This window comes from Mustela erminea, chromosome 10 (assembly GCF_009829155.1).
Source record: "Mustela erminea isolate mMusErm1 chromosome 10, mMusErm1.Pri, whole genome shotgun sequence".
In the NCBI taxonomy this organism is placed as follows: Eukaryota; Metazoa; Chordata; class Mammalia; order Carnivora; family Mustelidae; genus Mustela; species Mustela erminea.
In genome coordinates, this window is record NC_045623.1 from 32,156,857 (window position 1) to 32,173,331 (window position 16,475).

General features: G+C 44.2%; 1 protein-coding gene across 3 annotated transcripts in view; it reads left to right on the plus strand.

The window, feature by feature from the left end:
* TGFBR3 (transforming growth factor beta receptor 3) overlaps positions 1 to 16,475 on the plus strand; it is a 197,259-nt gene that overhangs the window by 79,185 nt on the left and 101,599 nt on the right. For all 3 annotated transcript variants that reach the window (XM_032303562.1, XM_032303564.1, XM_032303563.1), the window contains exon 3: positions 3,580 to 3,764. In XM_032303562.1, coding sequence (XP_032159453.1) covers positions 3,580 to 3,764 — 185 coding nt within the window. The remainder of the gene's footprint in view (positions 1 to 3,579; positions 3,765 to 16,475) is intronic.

The following is a 16,475-nucleotide window of genomic DNA, read 5'->3' on the forward strand; positions in this document are numbered from 1 at the left end:
GTGTGAGTCTCAGTGCTTGGGTGACTGGGCAACCTTAAAGCACTTACTTAAGTTCCTTGAATTTATTTTCCTTTTCTTTAAAATATGGGTAATACCTTCCTTGTAATGGTGTTCAAGGTCCTATAGACTAGTATTGCCTAGCCTGTAGTGAGCACTTAGTAAATAGGAGCGACTTACTTACTGTTTTTACTACACCAGACTGACATTGTATGTTAATTATCGAAGGCACCATTTCTATACCCTTGGAGGATTAAGGGTGGATAATTCCTACTTTCTTGTTTTTCTTGCTTTCTTGCTTTTTTGGCTTTAAGGATAGCTTAATCATATTTTATAGCTTTTTTTTATTTGTGGCAATAAATTCAGTAAAGGAGCCTCAAAAACTAACTACTTTGGTGTGTCTGGTGGTTAGAGATACTCTATATGGAGTGTGTTTAAACATTGACCCCAGTGGGTCTCTGTAAAGTGCAGTTACCCAGTCACTTGATCAGAACATGCCCTGTGCATTGCTTTCTTTTTTCTTTGACCTTGGGCTGACTTATATAACACAGGGCTGGAGCTGTAGCCCATTAAGTGGGATTTTCCCTGCCCTGGACTCTGGCAGGACAGAAACCATGGATTCTAAGTGAGGATTGCTAGTCCTTAGTACTGGGGGTATCCCCTCCCTGATTTCCTTCCCACTTTGGGAAAGACCTTATCCCCTGATTTGTTGTCAGTGAGTTTTTGCTTTAACCCCATTGTGGAGATGAGCACTGTGGTGATTTTAGGGAAGATCCTGATGGGTGATGGTGGCACTGCAAGGAGGAGGGAGAGTCAAGCAGATTGCAGATGTGTTCTGGGTAGAACCAGTTGGAACTTTGCACACGCATCCAAAAATGGAGCTGAAAAGGGTTTTTGTTTGTTTTTTAATTTTTATTTTTATTTTGTGTGGGTGTGTGTGTAATCTCTGTACCCAGCGTGGGGCTCAAACTCACGACCTCAGAGGTGCCTGGTGGTTTAGTCAGTTAATTGTCTACCTTTGACTCAGGTTGTGATCCCAGGATCCTGAGAGCTAGCTGGAGTCAGGCTCCCTGCTCATCAGAGAGTCCTGCTTCTCCTTCTCTCTTTTCCCCACTCCCCTCACTCGTGCTCTCCCTTGTGCTTGGTCTCTCTCTCTCTCTCTCAAATAAATAAATAAAAATCTTAAAAAAAAAGAAAAAACCAAACTCATGACCCCAGGATCAAGAGTCAGATGCTTTACTGACTGAACCAGCCAGGTGCTCCTTTTTAAGTTTTTGTTTCAATTTCAGTTAATTAACATGCAACGTAGTATTCGTTCAGGGTGTACAGTATAGTGACTCAGCACTTCCAAGCATCACCATAAGTGCCTTCCTTAATCCCCATCACCTAATTCACCCATCCGCCCACCCTGAAAAGCATTTTTATTTGGGCTTAATTTGTGATAAAGGCACATTCATGGCACGAAGCTGTGAAACCAGTTCCCCAGAGTTGAGTGTGTTTCTGAAGTTGAGTAGGAGTAGGAGACTCTGGAGCTCTGGGGTGCCAAGTACACCAGTAGCCCACTGTGGTTGGAGAGGCCCAAAGGGGAAACAGTAGGGAGGGCACCTGCTCACACTGTTCGCCCTACACGGAGACTTCTGAGAATCAGAGGTCCAGTACCTCCTGCCTTTTGCTACTGTGACATCTTCCTTCACCACCTCTGTTTCTCAGAAAGCAGCTGGGCACAGTACAGCAGCACAGAGAGCCACAGTGATTATTTGAGAAGGTACATACTTCATTTCAGACCAGATAACTTCTATCAGCCTCGATAATTTCCGTGAGTTCTGAAATAGACTTGGCACACCAGGCAGGGTGTCTGCTTATGGTCTAGCAGTGGGCGTGCAGGATTGCCTGGTTCTGAACGGCATTTGCATTTTACACTGGGGCTGTGATCCTGGAGAGTACTTTTAATATGTAGGAGTCAGGAAGAACTAATTGGAGTGTGTCCACGTCTTTCATTGGGTTCCGCTTGGGAGGCTGTGGTTTAGAGGATGCTGTGGTTTAGTGGATGCTGTTTGTTCAAGTCCCAGTCTCCCCAGGTATCAAATGGGGACAACACCAAACTTGCAGAGGACTATCGCGGTTCCTCCTCCTTCTTGGATGTCCCTCTCTGTCAGTCATCCAGCCAGTGTGCAGTGAGGCCCAAGTGGGATTGTACCTCAGTCATTCCCCTCTTAGCCCCCTACTGCTAAATCCATGTCCCCAGAATGGTGCCCTAATCACCAATCAGGGAGGGAGCAATGTATTTTAAAGCTCAGTGATTCATGTCACAATTATTTTTTGAGCATCTTGTACATGCCAGGTGCTATGATGGGTGCTGAGGATACAAAGATGAGTAGTCCACTGTCCAGGAGGTCATACCAGACTAGCAGAGACAGATGGAGATGTACTGGTCATTACAGTGTAGAAGTTGCTGAGATGGGCAGAGGAATTATGTGAGGATGGAGGAAGAGGACTTCTCTCATCTTGGGCTGTTTGTTGTGGGGCAAAGTTAAAGTAGAGCAGGAATTTGAGTGAAGGACACATTCTTGAATAAAGATGTACAGTTAAGATGCATTGGGGTTGCTGGAGTGGGGTGGGGGGAGGCTGGAGGAGAGGAAGGGAGTTGTTAGGAAGGTCCTTATGTGCTTGGTTAGGGAGCTTGGGCTTTATTTTCAGGCCAGCAGTCCGTAAGGGACAGACATGCCAGCCGAGATGAGAGGGACATGCCTTCGTACGGGGAGTGACCATCCCACTGAGCACCCTGGGTGGGCTGGTCCGTGCTTGCATGGAAGGTGGCTTGGAGAGCTGGATGCTTGAGTGTCTTTTTAGGAAGATGTGTAGTCGCCTAGAGACAGAGACAGTGAGGACCCCAGGAGGGAGGGATGGGCAGGAATGGATGTTAGGATTAAGTTCTGATTATTGGAGAAAGGGAGAATGAGGAAGCAGGAGCCAAGTGTGACCAGGGTTCTACCTTTTCTGTTTGAGGCTCCACTCATATGCTTCTCCCTTTCTTGGGAGGATTTTTTTCCTGCTCTCTGGCCCAAACTTTGCTATGCAACTCAGGTCCCAGTTGCCCCTGTTCATTACATCTTGTTTTGCTCTCTCTGAGAAGGCAGGGCATGCTTAGAGGTTAGGGACTGTATCTTATACTTTTGGGGTGAAACTTTAGTTGTTAAATATTATTTATTCATACTATCATTGGACTTTAGGCAATTTATTCCATTTATTTCTGTGTTTTTTTTTTTTCCCTAAGAGAGGAAGAAGAATTGAACACAGATGTCAAACAGGAGGTTTCCTCCATCCAGAGGAATACATTCGTGACTTGTGTGTCTAAAAGGGAATTTCCATAGTCAAATACACATCAAAATCATCTACAAGGAATTTAGAGATTGGTGGTTTTAGACTAGGCTAAGCTTTTTTGCCATGGAGTTCGGAAACAACTTACCTGGAGAGGTTCTTCTGGTGGACTGGCCATGGCTGGATCGTCTAGGATAATTAATTTAACTGTGGCACAATTCATTGCTGTTTCTGAGGGATTTGTGTTTGTGATTTCCTCTGCAGGTCCAGAGCCCAGTGCCCAGTGTGAGTTGTCTCCTGTCAATGCCTCGCATCCGGTCCAGGCCTTCATGGAGAGCTTCACCGTCTTGTCAGGGTGTGCGAGCAGAGGTACAACAGGGCTGCCCCAGGAAGTGCACGTCCTGAACCTCCGTGCTGCTGACCCGGGGCTCGGCCAGCCCCAGAGAGAGGTAGGTGCAGATGCCAGCTTTCTATTTACTGCCCCTCTGAGCTCGTAAAGACACTAATCAGGACGAAGAGCCCCCCTCCAACCCCCCTGCCCCAGGTTTAACAAGGATGCTTATATATGAATATAAGTGGGGGGAGGACACAATGTACAGTCAAGAGAGGGATTTCAAATAACAGATTGCTCTCCGGACTGGGCAACTCTAGGAATTCTTTCTAAATAAAGAGATTTTTCAGCTTCGTAACTTTCCTGGCTTCCTGTATTGGAAAGAATGTTCTTAAGGATTTCATCTTTGAAACATGGCTGTGAAAAAACAAAAAAAGGTGCTGTTTTTCTGTTACTGTAAAATATCTTTCTCATCCTCTCCTGTGACCTGTCTTCTTTCTTTGCTTTGTCTTACGAACTGGTTGCTTCTGCAGGATGAGTCATTGGAAATGGGAGCATTCGAGTAAAGATGGCAGTATTTTGTCCTTGCATGAAAAGCCCTGGGGGTTAGCTCCTTAAGCCATCTAGGCAGCTTCTTGAAGATAGCCGTGGTAGCGGTAGTCTAGGTGGTAGTGATGGTGATGAACCAAGCTCCTAGTGCCTTGGTATTTCACCTGTCCTCAGCCCTATTTGAAGCACTCGTACACTTACCCCGTGAAGTCCTGTTGTTATCCTCATTTTACAGGTGACAGCAGAAATAACTCACTTGCACAGGGTCATCACCGTAAGAGAAAAATGGCCTCCTCTTTCCTGTTGCTCAGAAATGACCTAGATTGTGGATAATAGTCATCATACTTCTTTTAAGATAACACACAGTTGTCATTCTTTCTGTTTTTAAGCTTCTGTGTGTCAGAAATGTTATCATTCAGGTGTTTTCTCTCCAGGGAGAGAGAAACCACAATAGATCCTGATCATAGCGAAGCGTAGGAAGACTAATGCAGAGTGGAACTTATCTTCGAGTTTTCTTGTGGTCAGGGAAGTTAATTTCCAGAACTGTTTGTTTATGTGCCTGAACCACTCTGCCTTTTGGGGAGAGTAGGAATAGGAGAGGTGAGTGTCTAGAAGGAAAAGCAAACTGATTTTAATCTCATGAAAGTGTGCCGAGTTGGCTCATTTCAAAGACAAATCATCTAACCTTTTCAGCTCTGCTGGAAATTACTGTTAATACTTTTGGTCGCTTGCCACGGTGACTGCAACGCCTCTTCCAGGGCAGATTTTCTCTGTCCTGGTCATGTGTCTTTAATTCTTAACGTATGGGGGAGACTGTGGTGGGCGGGAGAGGAGGAGGAGGAGGAAATGCAGTTCCTGTGAAGCGTTGCTGACTCCAGCAATTCTTTAGCAGCAATAATTACTCATTTTATATGTGCTCTCTCGGAGGAACCAAGAAGGAAGAGGAAAGTTCGAGCTATTACAGAAGCAGCAACAGCAGAGATTCTAGATGTTAAATTGTGCATTACTGTTGTTGCCTGTGAAAATAGATTCAAATACGACTGTTGAAGCCAGTACTCCTAGGAATGACCGCAGAGTTCTCCCACACTTGCATTTCGGTCTCAGATTAAAGCGTTCACAGCAGTACGGAGGACAGATCAAACTAGCTGGCATCCAGGGACATAGTGTGTTCAGCGAGGGAATAAAGAGTTAGGGCCTAGAGGGGACAGTCTCCAAGATTTGCTTAAAAACCTAAACATTCTTCTTTTTTCTCAGTATTTATATAGTATAGGTATGATTTGGCATTAGTGATTTACGGTTAGTGATTTGAAGATATTTCGGGTCCTGGGCACCTAAGGGCAGTTGCGTTGTTTCTTTCTTTGGGGACTTTCTAAGAATTAGATGGCTGTACTTCAGCCCTGTTTGAACACGAGATGTTGGGGTATGTGGTCTTTGGAAATTCCACGTGGCTGAGCCGCTCTCCCATAGTAAACCTTGGACTGTTTTATGTATAGAGAGTGAGCGTAGAGGACAACACAAGCAGTTGGGCCATGAGAGAATGAAAAGAGAAGCAAAGAGAGATTGTTTCTGGATGGTAAAATGGGGGTGGAGAAATAGTAAATCTTTCTCACCTTCCTCTTGTATGTCGTGCAGTTTCTAAAATCCCTTGAACTATATGACCCAGCCCTTCCACTTCTCTGAGTATATACCCAAGAGAAAGGATAACATATGTCTGCATAAAAACTTGTCTGCGGATGCTCGTGGCAGTGGTATTCATAGTGGTTAAAAAGTGGAAACAATGTGTCTGTTGATGAGGGCGTAAATAAAATGTGGTCTGTCCACACAATGGAACGTTACTCGGCAGTAAGAGGGAATGAAATACTGACACGTGCTGCTGGTGAAGGAACCATGACGCTAAGTGAAAGAAGACAACGAAGACAGACACGAAAGACCACATATTATGTGAATCCATTTATATGAAGTGTCCAGAATAGACAGATTTATAGAGATAGAAAGTGAGTTAGTGGTTGCTGAGGGCTGAAGGGCGAAAGGAAGAAGTGGGAGTTGACTGCTAATGAGTATAGGGTTTCTTCGGGAAGGACAGAAGTGTTCTAAAATGAAATTGTGGTGATGGTTCCCCCATTGCATATGAGTATACTAAGCACCATTGATAAATGGGAATATACGAAAAACCACTGGATTGCATCGTAAATGGGTGGGTGGTTTTATGGTATGTGAATTTTATCTCAGTAAAGCTGGTTAAAAAACAGTAATTCAACCTGCTAGTATTCTAATTAGCCAATAAAGTTTAACTTGACTGTATTCACCTTTTTTAAAACCAGGATTGCTTCCTCTTGCAACCTAAAGTCACCTAACTTCCTCTGTTGTTTTCAGTGGATAACTTGGTATTTATAGCTATGCTATTCCATGGTTTGTGCTAAAAATCGCAGCTGGTCTATTTTGGGGGTGATAGTGGGAGGACCAGTGGTAGCCTTTCTGTAGGTCTCTACTGAACATAAAAGGCAAATATTTTTCAAATGAACTCATTGCTCATACATTAGCAAAAGGAATGCTGTATTGGCTCCCAGGTATAATTGACTTTGACTCTGATGATCAAGATAGTTGTTTTTCATCATGTCCTCCTCAAATGGGAGGGAATTACTAAATCCACCCTCTTTCCCCCTGCTTGTTACTGGTGCAGGATGAGCAGTAAGATCTATTGTGAATCAACTCTTCTCTAACATTTTACTAAATTCCTACCTCCCAAGAGTCTTCAGGTTTTCCTGCTGAGGAGAGGCTGCTGCTTTTCCTGTGTGGGGGAGGTGACAGATCCTACACCTGGAAGTAGTAACCGCAGCAGGTTGACAAGATTTGGGGAAACAGTTGCGCTTAAGTTAGATAAACAGTTTTATAGGCCAGCAGAGAATTTGTATCAGAAACTCGCTTGTTACAGTTATGTATAAATACAAAGCCTTCTGTAGCAAAGCACTGTTTTACCATTGGCCTCCCTGCTAGGTTCCCCTCAGGACAGCCCAGAGACCTATAATTGTATTTTTCATCTGAGACCACACCTCTCATTTGTAATCTTTGGTTTTGGAAACAACAGGCCTGGAAGTGAACAGGAAACTTGAAAAAGACTCTCTGGCGGCAGAAGGGCAGAAGACCGTAAACAGCCCGAGAGATCAGTTCTGTCTTTAAGAATAAGCGGGCATTGGTGTCATCATTTTCATCCTATAAAAACCAGCTCCTCTTGCTTTTTGACTTCAAAGTAAAATCTGCCCCCCCCCCCCCCCCCCCCCGCCCCAGTTTGGGCCCTCAGGGTGTTTCCTGATTCCTGAGGGGGTTATAAGGCGACCAGCGGCTTATTTACAATAACATACCTTCATTAGTTGCTGGAATGGCAACAATTTTGTTTCCTATCTAATTTTTATTGTGACCTGCTTTTATGTGGTGATGTGTCTTTTCTATTTCTGACTTATCTAATAGCCTGTTTACCATGAAAAGCTGCTGAGGGTAAACCCCTAGTTAGCATTACCTACGTGTATAAAGGACACGGTGTTTAAATTTATGTATTTGTCCTGACATTACAGCAGCAACTATTAATGAGTGTGCCGGTAACTGGTTGTATGGAGAAAAGATCTGGAAGGCTCCATTGTCCTGGGAAAGGGTTCGGGTTTAATAACTTTATCCCCCAGAAAGTTCAGAAACCTTCCTACTAATGTGTATTTGCATATTCTCTGCCTCATTCTGCAGCAAAGGCTCGGGATGGGCTCACAATAGACATGTCAACAGTATAAGCAGAAATGCAGAATGAGGACAAAGAAGAAAGAAAAGCGTAGTTGTGAGCCGTACGGGTTAATGTGGTCGGTACGACCAACTATGAAATTTGGATCTGGGCTTCTTGGCAGGCAGGGCCAAGTGGGATGTGTGGTTAATCACACATGTGGCTCCAAGTCACTTTTGCTTTGTACCTTCTTGAGGACTGTGGCCTCAAGTTCCTTTCCTGCTTCTTTTGAGGGCAGGAAAGACCACAGTTGGGAGAAAGAGAAGGAAGTAAACACAGTTATCTGAAACACTAACTGTTCTGCTTGCCTCTTAGCCGTTCCCTTGCCCACCACGTTACAGGAACAGCCGCAGTGGCGGTGGTGTGACACGCCTCCTGTGGGCCCGGCCACCTCGTCGGGACTTGTGTCCTCCCTGCCAAGCCCTCCCTGTCCCTGAGCAAAGCAGCGAGGCTCAGGGAGGCAGTGGACACTGGGTCTTTTGGACTCGACAGTCCGAGCTGTCCCTGCCCTTCCAGTCCACTTCCTTTAGACCATTAGCTCTCACCTTGTTCTGGGCTGTGAAACCTGCTAACCAGTCTTGTTCGACTCCACCTGTTCGGTGAGCCAGCTGGTCCCCCACTGAGGGTTTGGTTTCCTGCATTGGCTTGTGAAAGCTCATTCCAGGGCTCCCAGTCCGTTTTCATTCCCTCCCTTGTAGCTTTGGGGGCACTGCTTTAAGGTTGGCCTCTTGCTGTCTTTTTCCCTTTCTCATTTAGAAAGATGAGCACATCAAGTGTTAGTAATTATAAAAAGCTGGGAGCCGAGGATCCCCTGTTCTCTCCGTGGTTGTTAACAACCACACTAAATGCCACCTCCCATCTGTCCTTCTTAGTTGATTATTTCCTCCCCTCCTCCCCCCATAAGGCTTTGAGCTGCCTTCACACAAGTAACCCACCTGTTCTCTGCTTGCAGTCCGTGACTCGTTGTAACCAAACTTGCTTGGGTATGAGAAGGGAGAATAAACACATTAAGGGACTCTTCCTCCTTTGAATGAAACACAGACACATTAGTATGTGGGCTTTGACATCTGAATTGATGTCTTTTTTGCTCACTTGGAGGTATCTAGAAGTTAAGGGATTAAACATTTTGGAGATTGCTACTACCAGTCTACTTAACTGCTTGTTCACAATCTTCCCTCTGTTTCTACACTATTAGTAGGTGGACAGCTTCTCTCTTCCCCCTTAGTTATTAAAATACAGACAGAACAGTGCAGGGATAGGGGGAATGGGCTGTTGTCTTAACTTTACTCATCACCTCTAAAAGAACTGATACAGAATTTCAAGACTGGCTTTTTGGAGATTACCTGTGAGAGAGCGGAAGTACCCAGTGAACACTGAACAGTAGCACAGCAGCCGCATTCCTTCTCTGTCTGGGGCATTTTTCCCACTGCAGTTATACATGAATGACTTTCTAATCCTAGACCTGTGTATGTGCAGAACAAAATCCAAATAAACTCAAGACTATTAGTGTTTCAGAGATCTTACATGTAGTGTATGCTTAGCAAGTGTCAGAGTAAACTGCTCACACACACACACTGTATATTGGTTAAGTTTAGTTCCTAAACAGATACCTTCCATGCATAAACGCTGCCTGGTGTTTGTTTAAATGGAGGTTGCTTTGGAAAGCATTCCAGCCTTTTCAGTGAGATTGCCTCTGAACGGACCATTTTGTTGCAGACCTACAGTAGACATATCCAAAAGTTAAACTGATAACAAGGGACACATTTCTCAATTCATCTGAGTGTTGCTTTGGAAGTTATTTCATTAACTTGAAAGACAACTGAATCTGTCATGTAGGATTGGAGGTCCTAAATAAGTAGGCCAGTCATATCATTTCCAGGAAGCTGCCCCTTCATTCAAACGAAGCTACTCAGTGCCGATTAAATGATGACACCCTGCTGGGCTGAATGCGGGTGCTAGGCCAGGACAGGATAGAGGAGCACAGTTGGGGACAGCAAGGCCACCAGATACGGTTGCTGGCTCAGCAGAGGACCATGCTGGCCAGTTTAGAACTGGCCACACTAGTCAAGGGTGGTTTCTGACATATTGGGGCAAGATGTTGAATCGGAAAACTACAGCTAACTCTCAAGTAAGAACTCTCCAAAAACCCAGTTAGGGACTTCTAGAAAAAGTGAAAGCAGAAATGAGAGCGATAATAGTAAACATCAGGGCTTAGCAGACAAATGAGGACACAAACTAAGCAAAGAAGTTACAACATTGCTATCAAGATGCTGGCTGGCCACATCACTTAAACCCTGTCATTTATCACAGTAATGTCCACATGCTATAAAATTGCCCTTAGAAAGCAGGGCTCCTGGCCCCTCCAGGGGGATAGAGCCTGGTTGGACTCTGCCATTTCGGCATGAGGTCATGCTGGGTTGTATTCTCGACTGGCTGGGAGGGGACAGACTGAAAAAACCTCTCACTGTTGCCTCCTCCCCAGTCTGGAGAAGAGATTGCCTTGACCCCCTCTGAAATTTGTTCAGCAGCAGCCTTTTCCAGCCAGTATGGTGTTTGTGTTTATGGAGGTTAGGACTACAGCCCTGACCCATCCTGTTGTTGCCATGGAAACTCCTCGATGTCTAAAAAATTGTAATTTCCTAAAAATGTTGTTAGAAAATGCTTTTTCAGGGCCACCCTCCACATTTGAAAATGTGACTTTTTGCTTGAGGGGCATTTTGGAGAGCATTGTAAAAAGCAGTAGACCAAAGTAAGGAGCAGGTCTACAAATCTGAGACCCAGATGTGCTGATTGGGCAAACGCCCAGCTTGTGTGTGCAGAGCATCCAAATCTCCAACTTGCACTCTCTTGTTTTCATTGCTTATCTGCTCTGTTGACATTTTGTTTGAGAATAAAAAGAAATTTACTGCTAATATCTCTGACTTAATACTCACATTCCGCAGAAATGTTTCTTATATCACTTTCAGTTGTTTCCGCAGTGCGTTCTCTGAGTATTTCTGTGAAAATTAGCGTGTTTCATTATTTTACTTTTCTTTCTTCCACGGTGAAGAGGCCATGCATGAACTTGGCCCTGCCGATCATAGCTCCACACACCATTATATTTCTCTCACCCTTGTCTCTCCAATTTCTTGAATGAGTGAACATCGGTGTGTCCTGCCTCTCCCCTCCTTCCTGCCTGCAGCCTGACTTCTGTTCTCCTGAGCTTCTCTCTGATGATGCCTTTCTGACCAGCAACTGGGTTGCTAGGACTGGGGGCAATCTAGTTCTAACTGCCTGACAGAGGAGACCAGGGCCGGGGAGTGCCGTGGTGACTGTTCACTGTCAAACAAGAAGGTGGTGCCAGTGCCAGACTGAAGCCCAGGGGTCCTCTCCTTCAGCAGAGCTCTTTCTGCCATAGTGCCTTCCCCCACTTTTTTCCTCCTCAGCTCATTTTTCTGTCCTCCCTTTTCAAGTATCTCCTTCTGGGTTTCAGGATGATACCTTATCCTGGTGCTCCTTCTACCTTTGCCTCAGTTTTTCTGTTTCTTTGCCAGCTCTTTGTTCCTTCTCAGGGTTTCTTGCCTGGAGTGTAGTCTTTGGCCTTCATTTTCCTGTCTCTTGTCTCTGAGGCAGCTTGTCTGTTTTCAGGGTTTGGGTTGTCTCCTCCATGCGAAAGACACCCAGTGCTCTCTCCAAGCTTCAGCAGTGGAGCTCCTGTCAGGGTTCCAGAGAATGCTGCCTCTCAGGTCTTCTTTCAAGCTTGTAGGTGCCTGAGATGCGCTGTGGAGGAGTAGCTATACCCGTAGGGTTCTGCGTGGCCGTAATCTCGGTCACTTGCCCAGCATGTGCCTCGGGGTGAGTTACTTCATTCTCTAAGCCTCCTTCCTCATCTGGAATGGAGATGATAGTAGCAGTTCTTTGGAGAGTTTACTGAGGAGTGAGAGATGTCCATATGGCACAGAGGGCTGCCGTATGTGCCTGGCACACGGTAAACAATCAAATACTTTTTATATCTCTGAAACTGAAGTTAAACCGGTCTTCTCCTTCCAGCAGGAAAGCCGGTTATCTGCCCAGCTTCCCTGCCCATCAGTGTCATTGCTACCGCCTGTCTTGGGACTTTTGCACCATTTTGGACTTACCCATCCCTTTCAAATCCTGTAGTGGTCAGCCGCCAAGTTTTATTGACATTTCCTCTGAAATGTCTCTTGAATTTCTGTGTTCTTTTCCACTTAACCCTGCAGCTTTTGAAACCAGTTTCCTGGGACTGATTGTTTTCAGTCTAACTTTTGGACCCCTTCTTAAAACAATTTTCTCTGCATATTACGTCATAATTCATTCATTGAGAGACACATTTGGTGAGTGATGCATTGAGAGCCTACTCTGCTAGGTAGATGTCCTGCTACATTCTAACTCATGTTTATGTCTTCAGCACTTATTGAGGATTGAGGCAAATAAATTTAATGCAGTGTGACAAGTACTATGACCATTATGTGTTCTAAAATTAAAAAAAGTTTGCAGGAGCCCAACAGAGGGAGTGGTAGTAATTCTATCTTCAGGTGAAGGGAAGATTCCCAGAAGAGAGCATTTAATAAGGGGCTAGAAAGTCAAGTACAAGTTTTTGAGTAGAGGAGGAGAGAAGCCTCCGTATACACAGAGGGAAAAGCAGAAACCACATGTAGAACAAAGTTCCTCCAAGTACATGGTGTCACCGGGATACAATTCAAGGAGTACAAAACTGTGTCCTTTGGGCCAAATTCTGCCTGCTGCCTGTTTTGTATGTACAAAATTTATATACCATAAAGTTTACTTTTTAGCACTCCAGAAAGAAACTTTGTACCCACCAGCAGTCACTCCCTATTGCCTGTGGTCCTACCCCCGGCCCTAGACAACCACCAGTCAACTTTATTTTTTGATAAATTGCCTGTTTGGGGCATTTTCTGTAGATGGAATCATATAGTGTATGTGACTTTTATGACTGGCTTCTTTCACTTAACATAATGCATTTGAGATTCACGCATGTTGTAGCATGTCTTAGTTTTTTCATTCCTTTTTATTCCTGAAGAGTATTTTATTGGATGGCCATACCATATTTTGCTTATTCATTCACCACTCTGATGCCTGTTTTTGTAAGTAGTGTTTTTTTTTTTTTTTTTTTTTGGTAAATAAAGTTTATTGGAATATAGCCATGTCCATTCATTTATATATTGTCTGTGACTGCTGTCTTAATGTAATGGCAGAGTTGAGCGGTGTGACAAAGCCTGAAAGATTTATGATCTGGCCATTTTCAGAGAAAGCTTGTCAATCACTGGATTAGAGGATGGGGACAGTGATGGGGACAGTGGGAGCTGGTGTGGGCTGGGGTTTGAAAGTGGAAGATGAGAGGCACCTGGGTGGCTCAGTCGGTTAAGCGTCTGCCTTCAACTCAGGTCATGATCCCAGGGTCCTGGGATCAAGTCCCACGTCATGCTCCCTGCTCAGGGTAGAGTCTGCTTCTTTTTCTACCCCTCTCCTCTGCTTGTGCGCATGCTCTCTCTCTATCTCTCTCTCTCTCTCTCTCCAATAAAAATATTTTTAAAAAGTGAAAGATGAGTGGAAAGGCTGCATGAGTGAGGGTTTGGACTAACCCTGTATCTCTCCAGCTTTGTGTGGTATGTGAATCCTCTGCTTTAGAATCCCTTAGAGATGCTTAAGTGCAGATTCCCGAACCTCACCTATGACCTTTGCCAGTGAGGTGAATCCATTGCCACATATCTTTTTTTCCTAATTCCACCTGAACTTCTCTCTGAGCTCAGTCTGTGCTGAACCCTTCCATGATTCTTTACCCTCCTCCCTCTCTCTCTCTTCTAAAGATTGCTCTGAATCCCCTCCACTACCCCACCCCTGCCATGAGTCTGTACCTCCTCAGAGTATGGGATTATGTATTTTCTTGTATTATTTGGGGCTGAATCATGTGTGTTAATGTTGCACACCCAGCTGGTATGTGGACTCCTTAGGGGCAGGAACCGAGTCTTGGACCTATTTTGCATTGTACTTACTGGGTTCTTGAATGAGACTAAGGATGTTATTTAAAGTATCACTGTAAGTCTTTTTAAGCTACTCCCCTTTTCTTTTTAAAAATTATTTGATTTATTTTAGAGAGAGATTGAATGAAAGAGAGGGCAGAGAGAAAGGGACAGACAGTCTCCAGCAGACTCCCTGCTGGGTAAGTAGCTGGATACGGGGCTGGATCCCATGACCCCAACCAAGATCATGACCTGAGCTGAGATCAAGAGTCGGACACTTAACCGACTGAGCTGCCCACGTGCCCCATGCTACTCCTCTTTTCCACAGTGTGCCTTTATTTGATTTGCATTATGTCCATGGACTTGGTGTTTTGTCCTCAGGTCCCTTTTAACCACTATAGCTAAGTGGGTATCCTTCTTTTTGTATTACAGCATTGATTTCCTGAGTGAGCTTCATTCTGCAATTTACTCTCAAGTATCCAGGGCTCTGTGTCAGTCTTTGCCCAGTCCATTTCTGAATTTTTGTTACATTTTTCTTTACTTAGAGATTTTAGTCATCTGCTAGTAAACTAGTTAGTCCTTGTCTTCAGCTGGGTAAAAAGCTACAAATGGTTTTTGACTCCATGCTGCTCCCTTGGGTAGCTCATATGATCTGAGCCAGGTTTGCAGTTAGACCCTTACGAATGATCTGTCCTCATGATGTAGGACGATGATTCCCAGCCAGTTCTTAACATTGCTAGAATTAATTAACCTTGATTCCACCTGTGGAGAGAGGGCATTTTACTCTACCCTGTACTGTTAAATACCTAATAACGTGATTTTTTTTATCCTGTTTTTTTGCTCAGTGAGCACTTAAAATATCCCCGCCTGTATAGTAATTTGTTCCCTGTTTAATGTGGCTTTTTCCTTTGTTTACTCTGGACTCAAGTCTTTGTAGCTTGTTTTCTAAGTCAGCTCAAAAGCTGCTGGTCATTGGATTTGGCAGCCTTTTCAAGCTTTACCCACCAGAACCCTACAGGAAGTTGTGTGTCGGCCAGAAGAGTCTGTTTATTTAGAGCATGGTGTCCAGCAGAAGCAATCCATTTATGAGGGTCTGTTCTTAAAGACACAGGAACCCGAATCCGTGTTTGGAAGACCTGCTTCTTCGATTTCCACTGCAAATGTGTGTATGCTCTGTCCTTTCCTTTCCAGATTGCCAGGGCACCTCAGCTAAACTGGTAGTAATTGACATAGTCCTTCCTCTGAGCAACTTGGTCTTACCTGAAAGGCTAAAGCATCAATGCCCGGAAACTAAATAGCTCTTTTAACCTTTGAAGAATGGGATTGAAAAAGATTATTTTTAATGAATTGGCTTTTTTAAGTTTATCGATCACCATTCTTAAATATTCTGATGGGATTTTGCTCCGAGTGCCCTCTTGATTTAGAGTGCTAAAACTCAGTTGAAATGGCTATGCTTTTGACTCCTGGAAATGGTTCCTTGCCCACAGTCATCTCGTATTGTCTGAGTCTATCCAAGACATCCTGCAATACTGTTTTATACTAATGGCATTTCTCACCTAAACTACAGAGTCCTTTGGCTGAATCTAGAATTTTTACATCCTTTGGGGGAAGAGAGGCACATTGCAGGCACATCTTCTGAAGATGGAAAGACTAGATTAGATGTTACTAGGTCTAATAATGAGCCAAAGAGAGTCAGGCATAGGATCTGGGATCGCTGCAATAGCCTTATTTTTGCCTGAAGCCCAAATTCCACGTTGTGCACATGAAAGTTTAATTTCTCTTTGTTGATACATGTGTACACTCACCTGATTCTGAATCTGCTACAGCAAGTTGGTGATGTGACTGTAGGTTTTATGTGCCTCACACTGGGCACGTGGGTAGGTACTCAATATCTGTGCGCTGATTTAAGTGGAAGCCACATTCATTATCTTAAGAGGTGAGTACTTGGCAAGTATGGCCTCACTCCTACTGATGTGAGCACATGTGCCAGGTGCCTTGGGAGAGAGGAAAAAAGAGCTATGGCCACTGCCAAGAAGACTGAGAAATGGAAGGCGGACAGAAAATGGGAGATCATATTTCTTAGCTGTAGCCGTGCTGTGGGGTAGGTGGGTGATCTTTTAGTGCTCTAAAGTTGGATCATTCTGTGAGGCGGTTGTTGTATTGAGATTTCTACCTCCAAAAAGCTACTTAGAAAGCATTGGTTTGCTTGAAGTCGTCGGTAAATTTAACATTTAAGAAGTTAAAAACAATACTTGACTCATTTCTCTCCGTCTCCTCTCAACCTCCAGTAGAAAGACATGCAGGTAGTGCTTTCCTTGGGAATCAGTAGTTTCTGAAGATACGGGAAAAAGCTCAAGTCCAAGGGAGCTAAAGGTCTGTTTGGACATGTACATGCATGCTTTGGTATGAGATTTATGGGCATTTAGGGTGTCTCCTTGGCTTGCCACTTTGAATCTCAAATTTGGGGGCCTTTCAAAATCAAAGGCGATTGAAGAATTTAATTCCTTTTTTTTTCTTAAGATTTTATTTATTTATT